The following is a 20,311-nucleotide window of genomic DNA, read 5'->3' on the forward strand; positions in this document are numbered from 1 at the left end:
ATGACTCTCTCTTTGAACCCAAGTTCTAGGTTTCACCTGTGCTAACAATCCACTGTGCTGCCACTGCTCAGTGGCCTTGAACTAAAGCCACAAAACACACCACAGAGGCCAACAGCAACTGCCACTCCAGCAAGAGTGAGGAAAATGTGTATCCTGCTCTAAAGAGGCCAGTGCACTGCCAGGGTGAGTGGGAGGTAGAAAGGATCTTTGTACATGGGAATTTTCAGAAGCAGCTATACTTGGCTCTGAAAATAGGAAATCTAGGTTGAGTGTGAAATATCCCCGGTTTGCACAAACAGAGCTCTTACCTCACTGAATCCTGAAGCACTGGGACCTGCCTTGGCTTAACAATTCCCTAGATTCTTGCCTCCAGCTACATCACAGTTGCCTTAGTCCCACTCCTGTCTCCATCTGGTGAAGACAAACTGAAAGAGCAATGATTGTGTCCTTGTTTGTATCAGATGCTTTAGCTCTAAAAACCCTTCCCTTTTTGCCCAATGAGCTAACATTATGAATTTATGAAAATGTATGTTATCAAGTATAATTACAAAGATAGATTACAAGGCAATGAAATCACCTTTTACTCACTGATTTTCCAGTACTGACTGTCATTACTTAGCTGTCCCCAAAAATTATACAGGATGTACACTGATAAAATCTGTGGAGAGATAACCTGACTGCAGTCATTGGTATCTGACAGCTGGTGACACTGTGCAATATGTACACAGACAACCTGAGTGAGAAGGAAGAAAGAAAGAAAATATTACTGCTGGCATTTATGGAGAAAACTGAAGTCCTGCCTGTTGAGCATTTTGGTTAGCCCTGATCTGAAACATTCAGCTGACACAAAGGAGATGAAAAGCTGAATATTTATTATATAGAAAGGTATCTTTATTTTCAAAAAAGAAAAAAACATGTGCAAAGCTGTGGAGTTTGATAAAATGATAAACAATAGCTAAGAGTTGGTATCCTTAAGTAGAAAGATTCATCTTCCTTCCGATAAATCACTTGGATCATTATCAAACATCATTGTCTTGGTAGTGTTAAAATCCATTCCTTGTCTAGCATAAACATTTTTATGAGTGGGAAATGGCATACAGTCATTACCAGGAGGGAATGCTGCATCTCTAGAAAATCAGTGAGAAGTGGCCACTCCCCTGCTATGCTACAACTTTAAAAATCACACTGCTTAGGCTTTTTGCAAAGAGTAACCTGGGTTGCAGAGATGATTTGATTTCAAGTCCAGCTTAAATTCCAAATTTCATCTACGTTCAATGACAGAAGAAGATATACTTCATCAAACATTAATTATTCCTTAAAGGTAACTGACATCCAGGATCCTTCCAACACATGAGGCTGGAAAACCCACAGCAGGTTAATTCAGCTTGCAGGGCACCTCATACTGGGGCCATCATCACTACCTGTACTACAAATCCTGTTGGCTTTTCCACTGGCCCTGCAAAGTCTTCTCTATGTCTCTCAAGGTGGTAACAATCTCTTCACGTTTTTGTAGCCCAGGAATCACACATCTAAAAGATGTCTGGAAACAAAGTCAAAGTCCTTGAAGGCGGTCTGCTCCTTGCGGGTTAGGACAGAAACCTCCTCAGGAGGAGTAAGGATTGGCTTTTGGGAAGTGAACTCTTCATCAAAGTTGCTGATGTCGGTTGGATCTCTTAGTGAGGGCACAAAGGGGGGCTTCAGCCTCCTGGCAAACAAGGCATTCCAATCAATTCCCTGTATGAAAAGGAAGGCAACAGGCCAGATTGACACAAAGATTATTTATGAAATGTGAAAGTCAGAGGGAGAATTGCAGCCTCCCTTACGGATTGTTTGCAACCTGTCTTATTTCTACTAATTAAAAAAAGAGAACTGAAAAAAGGCCCAAAACAAACAGCACAGGAGGTAGTGAAGAGATTCCATGCAGTGGATTTTACAGCTGCAACTGTATTTAGGAGGGACAAAACTACAGCTCAGCCATGGCCAGGTGCATCTGTGGATCCCAGCAATTTCTGCTGACATCGAAGTTCTTTTCTTGCTCCAGTGCAAAGCCAGACAAGGGTTATAAGGCTAAAAACTTTTGGACAGATGAGTAATAATGAGGAGGGATGGCAACACCTTTGCCTGGAACAAACACATACCCCTGACAAAAGCAATTTAACCTCCATTTTTCTTAAGAGTCGTGTATCCTGCAAATGCAGGTGATCACATAGACTGACTGACAATCACTGTCATCACTAGATAACATTTTTGATGCTTCAGTTTGATTTTAAAAGAAATATTTGTTCATGTCTCTAAAGTTAAGTGTATTTGTACATAGAAGCAGCACAATCAGAAACAAACTGACTCTGGAAGCATAAAGATCCCAGAAAACAGACTTGGGAGATGTCATTTCAAGCAAGACTTGAAATACATATTCCTGAATGGAGCAATGAGATGCAACAGAAACTATCACTAAGATCTCCCTGATAACAAAGGGAAATAAGCCTCAATACCAACAGAGAGCAAATCACTCTCTGCTCAAACACAAGAAACAAGGGAGAGGTATAAACCAAGTTCCTACCTTAAAAAAGGGCTGAATTTTAATTTCTTCTGCATCTTTTTCCCCTGCTCCCAGTCTACGCTCTGGACATTTCCGAAGCAGCTGCAGAGATATCAGTTCAAAATTAAACAATGGGAACAAGAATGGACAGAAATAATGTTTCAGAGAGAAAAACAAAAGAAAGGAGGTGTTTCTTCATTCTCACTTTGCACCAAGGTCATCATCTGCCAGGAATAACTCAGACCTAGTTCCTTGTAAACAATTTGCCAACAGCGATAAGATACCTGCCATAAACTGCATGGAGCATCTCAGCTTAACTGTGCACCTGTGACTATGAGGTCACATTCAAAAACTGAATCCATTCATCTCCATTGAATGACTGTGACATTCTTGCCCTTGAATCAACCCTTCTATGTGCCAGACTTGGCAGGAACAGTAAGCAGCCTGCTTAGTCATCCTTACACAGAAGAACTGCATTTACATAAAGAGAAGGAAGAGAAAATAGGTGCAAATTTTAAATATTTCCTTAGCCTATGTAGGCAGCTCCAGATTACACACACAAATGCTGTACAATCCTAATCAAGTCCCTCTGGATCCACTTACACAGTAAATGCAAATTTCTCAGGCTCCCAGAGACCCGTCAGCCCTTTACCTTACGGATTATGGAAAGTGCTTCAGTTGAAAGGAATCGTGGATACCGAACTTCATCATTGACAATGCTGTCAAAGACTTCCTCCTCATCATCTCCAGGGAATGGTGACTGCAATTGGGACATTCTATTATCAACCCACATAGCACCTATTCCTCACTATTAAATAGGCATGAGAATAGCAGGGAGTTGTATGGATTCATTAATTACTGTTTGGCAAGCACTATGAACGAGAAAAATGTAACTGAAGTACTAATTAATTGGTTATGTTTAGCAATATTTTACCTTGGGTGGTCAAGTCCCAAGCCTGGTTAGTGAGATCCCATAAGGGAAGCTGACCTTACCTCACCAACAAGCATCTCATAAATGAGCACACCCAGGCCCCACCAGTCCACTGCCCGTGTGTACGAGATGTCTGTCAGCACTTCCGGGGCCAGAAACTCAGGGGTGCCACAGAAGGTGTTTGTCCGGTCTCCAAAACCTATTCCTGTAGGAAAAGGACACTTCAGTAAAATCCAGCACAAGTTACTGAATGAATCTGATGCAGCCTCACCTCCTGAAACTGTAGTTTGTCACTTGATGTTGTTACCTGGGCACGGGGAATTGCCAGTGAGAAGTGTGAAACCTGAGGCCCCCAATGACTCCAAATAACAAATATACAGATAATGCTTAAATAAGCAGCAAACCCAAGGGAACTTCCTGCACGTTCCATTGCTCATTTATTCATCTACATGTTTTATATGATGCTATACTCTGGCTCCTTTGAGCAAACAAGCACATTTTAAATGCTTTCATAAATCTCCTGAAGATTACACAACAAGGTATTCTTCCCAAATTCATCATGGCCAGACAGGTGAGGGGTTTTTTGTTGTTTGGCGTTTTTGATGGTAATCTTTTAAATGGGGATTAATACAAGTTACACACAAACACCTACTAAAGCCCTTAGATCCTAAACTAATTCTGATGGCTCAATTTAAGCTTCTCCAGTTACTCACCTTCCTTACACAATCCAAAATCTGCGATCTTCACAAATCCTTCAGCATCTAAAAGGAGATTATCCAATTTCAGGTCCCTGCAAGCACAGGAGATGAAAGAAAACAGTGGATGAAGACTGAAGATTGCCATCCAATACAGCTTTTTTTGCAAGAGGTAGAAGGTAGATGTTAATCAAGAGAATAAAATCTAGATTAAGTAAAGTCTACATTTGGTTTAATCGTGCATTTTTTGGAAGATTCCCCTTAATTGATTGATATTTTCCCCTAAACAAAAGGCTCAAAAAGCAGCATGGAGTTGGGTGGGGATTATTCATCTGGAAAAGAGCTCCCACAACAGCATGACAAATTACCTGACTATCCCAGTGAAAAGAAAGCAGTGACTTACAGGTGCCCCCCAGAATGTATTGACATGTCACAGAGGATTAATCACCTGCAACATGCCAGATGAATAGCTTCTAGGTGACTTTCTCTACTGTGAGCATGATGAACATGCTGATAGTGACAGGGAAAATAAAGACAGGCAGAAAGATTAGAAACCCCAGCAAGAAAGTGAGCTCCAGACACAGCTACAGGAAAAATCAACCTTCAAGTTGCTGAACTGTCTTGAGTCTCTGCTGCATTACCTATAAACAATTTTCTTCTCATGCAAGAACTGGAGCCCCAAGACTACACAGGCTGTATAAAACCTAAAAGACAGAAATAGTTATCAGGCAATATATGAGATTCAAGTTAAAAATGTATAGTGCCTGGAGACAAGAGTAATTCTAACTCACTGTGCCATATGCTCTGGAAAGACATCTTCGTGTATGCGCATCATCAGATCCCCACCTGGAGTGTATTCCATCACAAAACAGGCATGGTGAGGGGTCTGGAAACATGCAAACATGTTCACAAGGAATGGATGATCAGAAGAATTGACCACCTCAAATATTCGCTTCTCACAGTTCAAGCTGCCAGGATTCAAAGAACAAAAACGTCAGTGCTAAACAGACTCAGCAGAAATGCCTGCTTTGCGAAAGAGAGGACGAAGAAGAAAATCTTTACATCTGAAGTTAGAGAAATAAAAAATGAGGGCTAATATAATATTTATCTTATATACTTCCAAACCTTAAGTTTTAGAGTGCTCTTCAGGTGTCATTCTTAAAAAAGTTAGACAGCATTCTAAGTTTCCTTGTTTCTGATTTTAGTTATCCAATTCTTAAAGTCACATTTAACCTTAAGAGTACCACAGCCAGTACACAGCCAGTACCATACCTGCTAACGTTTGATTACAGTTGTGGTAATGTAGCCTCTGGCAATAGTACCATCTCTAAACAAAGCTCACCTATCAATTTCATCTCTTCTAATAATGTCTTTTTTCTTCAAGGCTTTGATGGCATACAGCCTCCCAGTTGCCTTGTATTGGGCCAGCAGCACCTGAAAGACAACAGAAAAGCTGTACTTTAAGCAATCTCGTATTTCCTTATCAGATTGCTTTAACTCAAATTGACACCAACTATTTCCATCCACTCCATACAGTCATCCCCAAGGCCAAACTCAGGGAACTCGAAAAACACAGCACTTCTGTTTTGCTCCTTGTGCTGCAGCAGTCCAGAAGGATGTCAGTGTAAGTTATGTCCTTCTCCCAAACAGCACTATCAGAGCTGGCCCAGTGCTTTGGGAGCACCTCAGAGTTCTCACAGAGGGAGCTTGCAAAGTTTTGGGAATGGAGCTCTTCCAGTAGTGATCCTCATGAAAGGAATGGTAATGGTATGCTTTCATTTAGCACTCTCAGGACAGCTTTGAAGTCACAAATCCTCAGGAATTTTGACTGTTAACAGCAGTTACCAGCTGCTCATGTGGCTGGGCTGGGTTTGTTGTTCCATATCTGCACTGCAACAGATCTCTTCTATCCTGCAATATTTCTATTCAGACCTCCAGGCAGAGCCCCATTGTCACAACCACTGCCCCCCTCCAAAGTGGCCTTCTCCACTACCTTTCCAAAGTGGCCACGGCCCAACACAGCAATGCAGTGAAAATCCTCCAGCTGAACTGTCCTTTTCCTGCAGAAAAACAGAGAAGAGATAGTACCCAAGAGATTCATGAGCAGATAACAAAGGAGTGTGTGTTTGTGTCAAGGAAAGAAGCTCTGTATAGCAAAAAGGAAAGCAAACAGCTGTGCCAACCACCCCTCACCTAATCCTGACAACTAAAGCTTGTGCTGCTGTTCTGCTACTTAAGAAAGAAGAAGGTAACCCTGATGTAAGGAAATTGTCTTTTTTCAATAATAATAAACTGTTTATTTACTTGCCCTGCGTATATTTACTGCTGAGTATCCTTGTTATATACAAAATGTGTCTGTGTAAGTGCCACAGACTATAATCAACTTCCTGGTTTATGCCTTCCATCGTAACGAGAGACAGTGTACTGCAAATCAATAGAAATAGAAGAGTGTGAGGGATGCCAAAAGTAGTTCTGGAATGTATTACTTAGCACACAGACACATCTAAATATACTACACCACAGCATTTCAAACACAAGAAAGCCCTTGAAGATAGCTAAATGACTTTACCTTCTACTAAATCACCTCTTACACTGCAGTGCACAGCGTACCAAGGGGCTCAGTATTTGGGTTAATGAACAGATAAGACACAGCAGACATTTAGACAAGTGAAGTTCAGAGCAGATTTTTCATTGTATTGTCCGCACTCAGCAGTAAGGATTTGTTGCTGAGAAACCAAAGCACACCTTGAGCAAAATTTTAGACTTCATGCTAGAAAATTTGATCCCAGTGACTCTTTAATCTGTGACCTGAGACAGCCCATATTATCCACAGTTACCTTGGAGACGCTGGGATTGGAAATCCTGTTACAGGAGAGCTGCAAGATTTCTCCTCAACGTGTAGCCTCTTCAGGCACTAGGAGGAGAAAGAAAAATACAGTCGGTCATTCTCTGAAATTACCAAGTCTAACCTGAACACCCACATCCAACTCTTCTCCTCTGCCAGGATCCAGCATGACCACAGACATGTTCTTGCAGATGGTCATTGCCTCTGCTTGGATGTAAGTAGCATAAAACCAGATTGTCTATAAGCACACAAAACTATTCCCATGTACAATGATTTTTATAAGGTCAAATCTTTTTAAATAAACACTTTTAAAAGTCTAGAACATTTAATTCCTCATTTAATGGCATCTCATGTCAAGAGTCACAATAATCAAAGAATGCAGTTTCCTCTATCACAAAAGCCAAATTAGAAAGGGTAGGAACAGGTGGTAGAACAGGTCATTTTACTGCTCAAAGCAATTTTCCTGCTCCTTCCTGTCAGAAAAGTAGACCTGCTCTTAGTTTTGTCCAGTTTCTTTAATGACAAAGAATCTCATTTGTTCCTGAAAGCCTGCTGACCCTCCTTCCCTGCTTTCTCTGTGTAGTCTGTTCTGTACTCTTGGTCTGAATTCCCAATGCTGACCTAACCCCCCATTTTTGCATCTCCAAGAAAAGCAAGTTATCATTTTTTTAAAAAGAGAGAAGAAAAAAAAAAAAAAAGTGCAACTCTTTTTAAAGACTCCATGCCAAAATGGTTCACTGGATTCTGAATTCCTAGAGATCAGCCAGCTAATGAGGCACCTGCCTAAAGTACAGCAAATTTCTTCAGTAATAAATTAGAAGAACAGGGCCTTGAAAGAACACCAACCAGCAGAGACAACACTTCCAATTAGCCCAGAGGGTTACCGGAGAATCTGCAGGAGAGGGCGTTGATTCCTTGGAGTTGGCCATCAGAAAAAGGCGTGGAGGCTTGGGTGGTGCTTCATCAGCAAATGTAAGCTTAGCCACAGGGAAGTCACTGCATTTGTAAGACAGAATTGAAGGAGATTTTGCCTCAGGGCAGAGCACTTTACACAGACACCTTTGCATCACCTCTGCTGTGCTAGTTCAGTCCAAGTCACTGGACAACAGGACTCCCTGGCTCACACCATAAGTCTGTGAAGTCCCAACAAGAAATATTCTCCCCTAAATTAATTAAAAGTTGATTAGACTCACATTCTAACACTGGCTCTCTATATTTATTTCATTATAAAATTAATGAAACACAGGTATGTAGAAATAAGTCAAGAATTTAAAGAAATCTTGATTTTAATAGAAACACAGTAACTGAGTAATTTTTTTTTACTTTCCTAGGTCCTGTGCATCAGTGGGAATAATCTCTTTGGAGAATAACTGATTCAATTTAAAAAAAAAATATTTTGGGGGAAATTTTCTTCTATAGCACATTCAAAATCTCAGCTATGTCCCTTCTGAGTGCTACATTACTCATGAAAGCAGAGTGCATTTTTATCACAACAATCACATGGTGACCTTGCATAGCTCTGGTGAAGACATTTAATGAATGGAATTTTCATTCCTTTAGAACACAGAAACCGTACAACTTTTTTTTCTAGACAAATTTCTCTCATCAGTATCTTCCTCCACCTCAGTAAGGTGCAACAGAATTTTAAGATCTACCCTACAGCCATTCCAACACTCAGGACATCACTTACCTACTCAATTTGGACACTGAATCACCATGACTTTGTGGGGAAACTGGAGGAAAGTCTGTGTGATTGGGATCATGAAGTGGGGGACTCAGCGTGCTGATGGAACTACAGGGAGGGAGGAAACTCATCATCAGGCGACCCCAAGCTGCAACATTCATGTTCATTTGAGGAGCTCGGAGAAATTCCTTCCCTGGAGAAGCCAGAGTCAAACCACGAGTAAGAACACAACACATAAATTACAGTCTCACATAGTGTTAAACTCTAGTTTTCAACTAAACACCTGTGGGTTACCCCAAAAGGGTAGCTTACCCTTGGGAGAATGGGCTTTTCTTCAGGGAATAAAGATTAATGATGATGATGATCATGTTTATGAAAATGTGTTTAAAAGAGTGAAATATTTGGGATATTTTCATTATTTTTACTACTTCCTGAAGAGTCTAAATATAAAATCTCATTTATCCCCATTGCCACAAAAGCTCAGTATGTAAAGTTTCACCTTATTCAGCTTCACAAGAAAGAATTTGCAGAGAAATACAGAAGTATGCAAGCTATTCCAGTCCATAAATGTCATAAATCTGAGATGCCAGCTCTACAGACTTGACAGTCAGTAGCCTGTTAATGCTACAGTGTTCTGTCATTCAGAGTTTTCCAGAAAACCTTCCAATATCTGTTTATCAGTAACAGCATGGGTGGTTAAATGCACAGTTTGAGTCCTGGACCTTCTCATAGAATCATGGAATGGTTTGGATTGGAAGGAACTTTAATGACCATCCAATTCAAACCCCCTGCCATGGGCAGGGACACCTTCCACTGTCCCAGGCTGTTCCAAGTCCCATCCAACCTGGCCTTGGGCACTTCCAGGGATGGCACAGGCACAGTTTCTCTGGGCAACCTGTGCCTCACCACCCTCACAAGGAACAATTTCTTCCCAATGTCCCATCTAATCCTGCCCTGTCAGTGGGAAGCCATTCTCCCTTTGTCCTGTCACTCCAGACCCTTGTCCAAAGTTCCTCTCCAGCTTTCTTGGAGCCTCTTTAAGGCACTGGGAGGGGCTCCAAGGTCTCCTGAGAGCCTTCCTGAGCTGAACAGCCCCAATTCTCTCAGCCTGTGTCCAGAGCAGAGGGGCTCCAGCCCTCCTTGCTGCAAGAGATCCATGTCCTTCTTATGCCCCAGAGCTAAGTAGTCTGTTAAATAACTAGCAATTAAATCTCCCTAGCAATGTTAATTGTGAGTAGCAGCACCATGACAATACTACATTACAGATGGTGCTGTAGCCAGACTGCCTGCACTTCATGTGACTGAACAAACTTTCACAAACACAGTAATTAGAAAGAGTTTTAACATCTCTCAGATCGAGTAGGACAGCAGAACCTGTTTGTGCAAACCCCTGCTCTCACCCTGGACAGTCACTTCTCCAGTACCTCACCTTTCTGTTTGGGGAAAATGCGCTTCTGTCGCTGCAGTTTTGGCTTCCTCTCAATGACAGGATTACAGAACATCACCTGTCAAAGAAGTAAAAGGGATTTGTCAGGATTCTCCATTTAAATTGTAAACCCAAATTTTCACATGCCTGTTTTCTTATCAAAATCTCCATTCCTATCTGTTTGGTAAATTTCGAGTCAATCCCAGACTCCAGACTCAGTTATTCTAGATTCACCCTCTAATCAGCTGCTACTTCAGTTGTGGGTTTAGAGATTGGAATTATCTGCTACCTGAAATTGAGAAAACCCCCAGAATTAAGACCAATTTGTATCTCCCAAAAACTTTATCTAATTTGTGAAGCCATGCATAAAGAACACGCCCATTTGTAGGATAACAAACACAGTAGTTCATGGCACAGAATAAAAACAACAAAAACCAAAACCAAATGCCACAAACCAACCATAAAAAACAAGAAGGCAGGGAGAGAAGGCAAATTTTGGTACATGAAGTTTGGATCCTACTTTGGAATGAAAATCACAGGAACTTTCATCACAACACAAAGGAGAAAATACTGTGGCTTTTAAGGGATTATCGAGATTATCTCTACATTGATGGTACTTCAAACTATTATTAGCCTCAGAAAGATGTAAAATAAGCATAGCCAGAGGGAGTTTGGATCTCTGATTCTACAGTCTCTGTGATTCAATCCTGACCATTAAGCCATATGTTTAATTAAAGTGCCACCAATGACTCATAACGAAAGCAAATAAAAACGAATGGATTTCACAGCACACACATAGTTACAGTAGAGCAGCTGAAGAGTCACTCCAGGCTATGGCATGTGCACATCTATTCTATCGTGTTGTTCCTTATTCTTATATGGGCTATTGATGCAAGAGGGTTTCAGGTATCATTCTACAGTTCTAGATTATTGCTCCTTCCATTCCTTGTACTCTGGGTTGAACAAATGCTTTCAGGACAGACAACCTAAACAGATGGAATTCTCTGAGAAAGAAACAAAGCTTACATTTATACCTCTGCAAAAAGCATTCCTTGGGGCTCCAGCGAGAGGCACATCCCATGACGTTCATTATCAAGAAAATCATCCAAACGTAAAAACTTCACTGCACAGAGTTCTCTCCAATCTCTCCAATAAATTGCAATTTCTAGCTCACGAGACTGGTGGGATGGGTGAATGGTGGGGGAGAAAACAAAGGAAGAATAATTATCTACTGCTCCATGCTCTAGAAATGGCACATGTATTTGTAAAAAAAAAAAAAAAAAAAAATCAGTAAACTAAAGAGTATACATAAAATACTTCTTGAGTGCTTCTGTTCCCTGCTTTTGATGTCTTTAGATCTTCTTAGCTACAGACCTTCTTGGAGTCCCCATTTAGAAATCCCTAAGAGCCACTTTGCTGATAAGATGAAATGAAACTGCTTAGATAAGGAGAGAATGACAGCAGATGCTGTTCAAGCTGAATCTCTGGCAGTGATGCTCTGCCTTCAGGGGAAGGCCGAGCTAACTGGCAAATCAAAGGACGTGGGGACAGCAGCAATATGGGGTTGAGCTAAGTGGAATGACAGCTAAACAAGCAAATCAGGTAAGGTTAAATGGAAAAATAAACACCACATGGATCTGAGGCAGACTTACCCGGTCCAGCTCAATGGCAAAGCTCTGGTCCCACGCCTGGTTATTCACTGGTCCCCAGTTTGTCTGGCCAACCACTTTATTGTCCACTTTGAGCACAGCAAGGACCTCATCTGGACAAAGGAGGAAAACATGGATTATAATGTTTAATCTCTCATGCTGAAGGTAGAAATCCCAACCAATTTCCAGGAGAGTCACAGGAGGACCAGGCATAATGCAATTCATTCTCTTAGTTTTGCAGAAACTGGGTTTCTTATAATAACACTTGTACCAGGCTGATCCAGTGAGATCCTTGCTCTGATATGCCACCAGCAGGTCAGCAAGGAACCCTGTACTCACTACTTGGCTCTTCATTCCGGTATTTTCCTGCAACACCACGGCCATGGATGCCCAGACCAACTCGTGTTCGGGAAAGAGACCTCAAATCACTTGGGCTGCCACAGATGGGAGAAGAACTTGTCATTCGGGAACGTCCTGGAACATTTTCCAATAGATCCTGACACCCCATCAGTCTCACTTCCAGTGTTCCTGAGGAATTTTAGGAGAATAAGGAATATTATTATGTAAAAATAAAGTGATTCCAGTCAGCCTGGCCTCAAAGAGGTCCCAGAATTTCTTAGATTCATGATTTCTTGGTTAATAGTTTAAATTGACTCCAGATTATTAGACTGCAAATATGTATGCTCAGAAAGCTCTGCCTGACCTAGAAGACAGAAGTCCAGCTGCTAGAAAATCCAATGTCCAAGTGACAACAATGAGAAGAAACAGAATTCACTTTTCTCTCTGTCCTCCTCACAACATGTGATGCAGGATCCCTTTACCTGTAAGGGCTGTAGGTTTGATGACTGAAGTGGGCTGGATGCTGCCATGCCGGGCTCCCAGGGAGGAAGTGTTTACCAGTTCCTGTTTGATGAGTGCTCTTTTTGGGTGATCAGGAGAAAGCTCACTGAGCTGACGTTCCAGGGAGAAACGCAACAGATCAATCTTCTGAGAGGACTCTTGCAAACGACCCTGAGCCTACCAGTGTGAAGGAGAACAGAAAGCAGGCAGAAATTTTCCATGTAGAGCCATGCAGACCAGGTATTATGAACTAGAGTAAGCTTAAAAAGAACCCAACAAGACAACATCTTGCTAATACAGAACAAAGATAAAATATTTTCCCATAGAGCTTGAACCCCCACCAGTGTCACTTCTGATGTTCCTGAGAAATTTCACCAAAGCAAGGAACACTATGCCTAGAAGGGGAAGTGATCCCAGTCTGTCTTGGCAGAGAGACAAGAAATTCCTAAATTAGTAACTTGGTTAACCCTGCTCGTTCATGCTAAATCACTAATGTGAAGGCATGAAACCATCCTCTCAAGAAGGCCTGAGCAATGTCTGCTTACCTCAGCCAAAAACTTGCGATCCTGTACCCGACTCCCCCCCAGGATCTTCAGCACATTTTTCGCCCCCTCCGCTACAGCAGCTTCAATGCGCAGATGATGCCTCAGCTCCTCAATCCGCAGCTCCAAAGCACTGATGGTGGTCCCCATCCTCACTGGCCATTTGGGAGGTAAAACATGGCAAGGATGAAAACCAACCGAGTACTGTGGATCTTAGGCCTCTGTCTGCATCTGTTGCGGGCTGTATCAGTTACTTAAAGCATGTTACCTGCTGGATCCACTGTATCTTCCATCCCTCCTGCTGACTGAGACACTTTCACAATGTGCATGCGGATTATTTCAATCTTTGTCTTGCTGTCCTGAAGCATCTGCTGAGCTGTAGCCAACAGCTTCCGCTCCTGCCAAAAGGAATCAGATGCAGAGAGAGAACCATGATCACTAAAAATGGGTGATGATGATGTGCTCGCATATGAGGGTGAGGTGGTACTTGCACAAAGGGTCATAACTGACTCTGAAATGGAATACACAAGTAGTTATGTAAAGGAGGCACCACTGAGGATCAAGGACTCTGAGATCACGATCTCCATTTGCAGAGGGAAAGGACAGGTCAAGGACATGCCCAGTTAATACCAAGTCCTGCAGTCACTGAGACTCCTTGTTCCCTGGTTAACTGCACTTACAGTGTTCTGTAAGCAGAGCAGAGGTTTTGAACAAATAAAAATATCACAGCCCTCTTACACTGCTGGTCTTATTGAATTAAGTTTCATAATAAGCTTGGATTTGAAATGTTTTAAATTATCTTTTGACTTTTAAATACGATTATGCCAAACTCAAAAAATAAGATGAATATGAATCCACTAAACCTCTGAAAATTTTTCTCATATAAAGAGATACCACATGCTGTGCTTTATCCTAAACAACTCAATTATATCAAAACATCACACCAACTAACTCAGCTACAATACCAATGCTTTCTTAGCTTTCTTTCCTCATCAGTGACTTAATGTACCTCTTATACCACCCTCATGTGCTGTCATTATGCTGAGACTCAAGGTACAGAGCTAGGATTCAGGCAAGCAAACTTTGCAAATTAATTTCTCTCCCAAATCAATTATCAGAGAGAGATTTGTGTATAGACTTAAAATACAAATTTTGATCCAGTAATCCATGCTCCCAAAAGGCTCTTTATTCCTGCTTACCTTGGATGTTGAATACATTTGGATCATGTTCTCAGCTCCTTGTTTCACTTTCATTTCAACATGAAGCTGCTTTTTCAAAGCTTCAACCTTCCTTGCCATGGGGTCTGGGTTTCTTTCCCAGAGACAGGGATCTGGAGATACAGATCCATCTGCACAAACAACACAATCAATACCGTTAGTCATCTTGTCTCGTTTCATTTCACCGCGTTACAGATGGGTGACTCTGCAAAGGAAAGTTAGGCTATAAAATGAGGTACAAAAAGGTCTTGTCTACAAAACTGATTGGGAAACACTTTCAAATGAAGCTGAAGCTCATACCTGTAAATATTTATTAATTTATCAATGAACCTGTCCTAACAAGCACTCTTCCAATTTTATACTCATTGTCCTATAAAATACTTGGATGTTGAACTGCCCAGAAATTTTATTCAAATCTCTTCAGTTCCACCTACAACCTATTCCTGAATATTGCCCATGCCCACCACTCTCAGCTGGTTTTCTCCCTACACCTCCTTTCACCTTCATAGCACCATTCTGAACTTTTAATATCACAGATAATTTCATCAGCTAAATACCAAGAACCTCCCACTACTCGTGAGCCCTCAATAGAAGACTCCATCAATTCAATATCTCTAGAGAATTAAGCACTCTAAGAGAATGTTCCAGTCAATCATGATCCAAGAACTACCTGTTGTACTCTTCTCCTTCTCTGTTATCAAAATCCTTGCATTGAGCTCCTGAAGTTCCCAGTGCAGCTGCTCCAGTTTTCGGTTGGAAGATTTCAGCACATGCTCGATGTGAACAAGATTCTTTCTGTCTGTTGTCGCTTTGCGCAGGTTTTCTGCTCCCTCTTTAATTTTCAGTTCTTTCTGTATAGCCCGGCGAAGCAGTTCCTTCTCACCCTCCAGTTTCTGCTGGAAGCCTGGGTCCATTAAGTTCACATCATTGCCCAGCTGCAAGAGAGAGCTGCCCTGCAGCCCAAGAGCATTGAGCAAGAGAATTTCAGAGAGAACACTGTTCAACCATTTTTACGACACTGCAGCAATACTCTCATTAGATTCCACTCCTTCATTTCTTTCAGAAATTCTGAAGTCAATATTTTCACCAATTTTTCAAGAAGACAAACCTACATTTCAATTGCAGAGGACAGAACACAACTTTGATCTTAACATGCCTTAATTTGATTTTAAACCATAATGGAGAAAAAAACCTTCATTTTACTCATTTCCTTGTTATTTAATGTCTACACACATCTTTGTTCTTCAAGAATCAAAGCTCAGCCAATATTTGCCCTTGCTCTGATCAACATTAACTTTTACCAGTATAATGTTTTAGATACAGATTTTTATCTGCTTATGCCTTGATGCTGACTGCTTAAAGACACATCTCAGCTAATCTGTTAGAGCTTTTAGGAATGCCACAAGCATGTGTTAACCCTCAGCTGTTGTCCCTGAAGAAGAAAATCGCAAGCCCTACAGCTGTTTCTACAAATGAACAAGCAAAAGAATAAGTCTGACTGTCTGCTGTGTCTGAAAAGGTGAGCACACTAATGTCTCAATATCTGTTCTCTAAAGGCCACGATAAACACTGATTATTTTGAGTAGCATTAGTGACATTCACGTTTGTCCTGGGCTTTGTTTTACATAATTTCCAATACCACTTGTTCTAGTGATACATGGCTCAGCAAGAGCTCTGGACAGAGCTGCTCTGTCACAGACTCTGGACATATCCAGTTTGGGCAGAGCAGAGGTTTATCTCACTGCCCAAATAAACACTGGATTCATACAGAAGCTGCAAACCATCCCTAAGGGTGCTACCCAACACCAGAACACATCCAAGCAAGAGCTTGTGCTTCTCTCTTCAACAGGAAGAGCAGCTTTAAGGCATCCAAAGCAATGAATGCATTCATAACCTCACATTAATGACTCACACCCATGGCTTAAATGCAAAAGAAGTGGTCAAGTACTGCTACAGTAACTGGCTTAACATCACAGAGCACATCAGTGCCTCAAGACAGGGCTCGGGAATCCCGACTAGTTTTCACACTCTCTCACTGGTTGACCACATTTCCAACAACAAACCATGATGGCTTTGTGTTGCTCATGTACATTAATACACTTCCAGAGTGTGCTGCGCATCCAAAGCCTCCTCCAGAAACAATTACTTAATCAAAGACTCAACCAAACATCCTTGATTAGTTTTTGCTACAATTTCAGTCCAATAGCACAAAGAAAAAATAGGAAAAAAATCCATTTTAAAAGTTGGCCTAAATCCAAGCTTTGGCCACAATAGCCAAAATAGGAGTTGTTCAGATTGGTAGCAAAACAAAAAGGTTCAGACTAACATCCTGATTTCAGGAAGTTCTCGCCCAATTAGTAAAGCCAGGAACTAAGCCAGAGCTTTGAAAGACATCCAAAGTTTTGTGAGGAAGAATTTGAATCATGGAGTTCCTGAGTCACAGGCAACCTTTACCAGCCCTTAGCTGGAAAATCAAAAAGCTCTTTATTCAGTCTGTAGCAAGTTACTAAAATGAGTTTGATGGTTACAATTCTCATTTAAATAACTAATAAAAGCACATAGATTAATCTTCTATCCAAATTATGCAAATGAGTGTAAGAATTTTCCCCCCCGCATCCACTCAAAGTAAAGGAATGAGCAGTGGTACAACAGTAATGCCAATAAAAGGTGCTGAATATGAGGCTCTGGGTATTGATTCAGAGAACAGGTACAGTCTCGGCAGTTCTCAGGTCAATTTTCCTCTATATCAGTCTCTGCCAAAAGCTAATCTGAATATCACTAAATGCACCAGGATAAATTTCTATGTTTAGAATGCAACATGTTTCACTTCCCCATTTTCCCGTCTGCGGATCAGAGGGTGCCATAACATCAACATTGTTTGCACCAGGAAGATAAAACACTCCATTTTTGAGAAGCATGGGAAAGACAAATTTGCATTTGGGTTGAGCCATTTTGCCTTCTGGCTCAGGAATTTCGGTGGGGTGTCAGGACACTGCCACAGCTGAGCTGTGCTGCAGCTGCTCTAGGGTTCCCTGGAAAGGTCAGTCTCCAACACAATCCTGAAATACATTTACAGCTTGCAGAGAAATACCCAAAGTAGCTGAAATTGGCTGGCTTTTGGCACTTGTAGTGGGGATGCTGGAGCTCATCCAGAGCTTCTGCCAGGCTCGTGTCATACCCAAGTGTCCAGACTGCTTTCTAACTAGCAAAAATTTCAGCAGTATGCGTTACACTTAATCCTTTGGACTGCAGCCAGGGAGATCCCATCCCATCAGTTATGCCCAGCTTGGAAATGAGTTTCACCTGCACAAAGCCCAGAGCAGACCTGGCCTTTACACTTTCAACACTAAAACAGAAATTGATTTAATAAGCCAGTAGTGAGGCTGCCATCCTCCCTGCAGCCCAAACATTCCCAGGACATCTTAAATCCCAGCTTTCACAACAACTTTGTGCCGTAGGGATGAGACCCATGTTGGGGAGCCTCACGCCAGCTATATTCATGTCATACAAGAAAAAGTCACGGCTAATTTAGGAAAAAGACACTTGCGGTCCTGCCTGGAGCATTCCCAACTCCAAGGCTGAGGGTGGGAAGCAGCGAGCCCGGGAAGCACCGGGATGGGAAGAACCCGGGCGGGCGGCAGCCAGCGCTCTTTGTGTCGGTCTCTCTGTCCCTTCTTTCCTAGATTAGGCTTGAAACTTCCGTCTCAAGGGAAGAGGGCAGAACATCTCCCCTTCTCCGAGGAGCTTGCTCCAGACAACGAATGTTTTCCCAACACGGAGCCTGGCTGCCCTCCCGGCCCCGCGCCAGCCCCAGCAGCCGCCTCTCCCCCAACACCTCCTCGACGCCGAGAGATTTCCTCAGCAGGCACCAACTTGGCCCGAACCCCATTTCCCTGAGGCGAAGAGGGACATTTTTAGGGGATCCCACCAGCTTCCCAAGCCCTCTCCCACCTCCTTGGAGCGCGGCCATTCGAGCGGAGGGGGAGCGGCGTGAAGCCCCCCACCACAGCCGCCTCTGGGGGGCTCCCGGCGGGGCGGGACATAGGGTTTTCCCGGCGGGGGATGGATGGAGGGACCCCCAAAGGACACAGGGACTCCCAGAGGGCCGCAGCGCTTTCCCGGCGGGGGCATGGATGGAGGGACCTCCGAAGGGCGGAGCAGGGTGCGGTGCTTTCCATGCCGGGCATGGATGGAGGGACCTCCAAAGTGTACAAGGACCCCCAGAGGACACAGAAAACCCCAAAAGGCGCGGGCACCGCCTTCCCCCAAGGCGCTGCTCGGCCCGCTGCCACCCCCGAGCCCTCAGCGCTCACCTGCGGGGTCGCCATTGCCGCCATTGCTCCGCCCGGACCGGCACTTTTCAAACTCGGCGGTCCCGGGGCCGCCGCCAGCGCCCTCTCGCGGGGGCGGCCCGGGGGAGCTGCCGGAGGGCGGCCCTCGGGAGCGGGAGCGGGACAAGGAGCGGGAGCCGCCCTTCCCCACACGGCCCCGGGGCAGCCGCCGCTCCGGGCCCCGGCTGAGGAGGTGCCTCCGCCCCGAAGGGAAACGCGCGGTGGAGGTCCCGTGAGGCGGCGGGAAGGAGCGAGGACGCCGCGGACGCGGAGGTACCGGACATCGCCCGCCGGGGAAGGGGAGGCTGGAGAGAGGCTGGCGGGGTCAGTGCCCGCGGTGGCACTGTGGAGGCTGTGGGTCCGTGCCGGAGGGAAGGGACGGGAGGCACAGTGGCGGATCCCCGCGCCGTCCCTCTGGGAGCCCTGAGCAGAAAGCCCCGCGGGTGGCCCCAGCCCGGCCCTTTGTGCTGGGGCCATCGGGTGGTTCCCAGTTTCAGTTCTCTACATGGGCTCGTGACCGGCGCTTGTTCGAAGGGGAACCAGCGAAGTGCAGCTCTCCTTGCGACGGGATCCCTGCATCCCATCCCTGGAACGGGGCGATGCTGGGCTCTGGGGAAGCTTTCCCCTGCAGAACTGCCCCTTCACACGCAGTTTCTGCTGGGTATTTGAGTGCAAAAACGTCCCACATTGGCGAGGCTGGCAGCAATCCCCTAGCTACCGTAGAGAAAAAACACCGTGCTGCAGTAGTGCCACAACATCACACAGAACCGACAGTGTGTCACAGGCCCAGTGCTTTAAACAAAATAAAAATATACTTGTTGTTTTCAGGTGTTTAAAGACGCTCCTCAGCAGTATTACATGTTACTATCCTAAAATGCTTTTCAATCATGGAGCAGTGCACAACTGTGAATCAGAAGGCATTTGGAGGTGATAATATTCCCACATACAAATTTAGAAATATACTAATAAACAGAAACGTGTTCCTTTTACTTAATTAGAAAAGTTTTTTTAGCCTAAACATTTTGTAAGTGATTTGCAACTGAGTAATTAATAAAATGAACTCATCATAAAATTAAAAAATTGAACCTAGCTTAACTGACTTGAATTAATAAAGCCTTAAACTAATACAAAGCCTTTGAATATGCCCTTGTTGTTAATAAAGCAAGTGCATTTGATTAATATAAACCCTTCAGAAACCTGATGCTATTTAGAACATGGTCCAGGCTCTGTTTAGTGTTTAAGCAATTATTTTAATTTGACTGTTCTTTCAGTGGAAATACTGGAAAGGGGAAAATCAAACTAGCAAGTGTAGACTGAGTTCTAGAGGAGCAGGGATGCTTCCACACCTCCAGCAGATCAAGGCTGTGTTTGGCCGTCGCTGGGGATGTGCTTGGGGGGCTCTGGGCTGGGACGGTGCCTCCAGGGGTCCTTTGCCCACCACGCACTCGGGGTTCCTACAGCAGCTTCCCCCTCTTTCCTTCAGGCCTCAGACCCTCCAGGGGAGCCTGAGGAAGGGCAGGGGGTAGTTCAGGGATGCTGGGGAGCTGGAGGGAAAGGGCTGGCTCTCAGCTCCTGGGTGATCCCAGAGGCCGTGGCTCCCCAGCATCCCAGC

General features: G+C 43.6%; 1 protein-coding gene across 1 annotated transcript; it reads right to left on the bottom strand.

Moving 5' to 3' along the window:
* Positions 1–24: 24 nt before the first annotated feature.
* Positions 25–18,983, bottom strand: PKN3 (protein kinase N3). The gene is given in 23 exon segments (XM_053996654.1): positions 25–1,734; positions 2,561–2,641; positions 3,192–3,299; positions 3,533–3,675; positions 4,184–4,260; positions 4,807–4,869; positions 4,957–5,133; positions 5,508–5,599; positions 6,159–6,225; positions 7,003–7,079; positions 7,895–8,006; positions 8,701–8,887; positions 10,124–10,199; positions 11,155–11,298; positions 11,773–11,882; positions 12,109–12,297; positions 12,591–12,786; positions 13,155–13,306; positions 13,420–13,549; positions 14,351–14,499; positions 15,039–15,321; positions 18,682–18,905; positions 18,908–18,983. Coding segments are annotated over 23 exon segments (3,126 nt in total). The 3' UTR covers positions 25–1,521.
* Between the last annotated feature and the right edge of the window lie 1,328 nt (positions 18,984–20,311).

The sequence above is a fragment of the Vidua macroura genome, chromosome 21, assembly GCF_024509145.1.
Source record: "Vidua macroura isolate BioBank_ID:100142 chromosome 21, ASM2450914v1, whole genome shotgun sequence".
Lineage (NCBI taxonomy): Eukaryota > Metazoa > Chordata > Aves > Passeriformes > Viduidae > Vidua > Vidua macroura.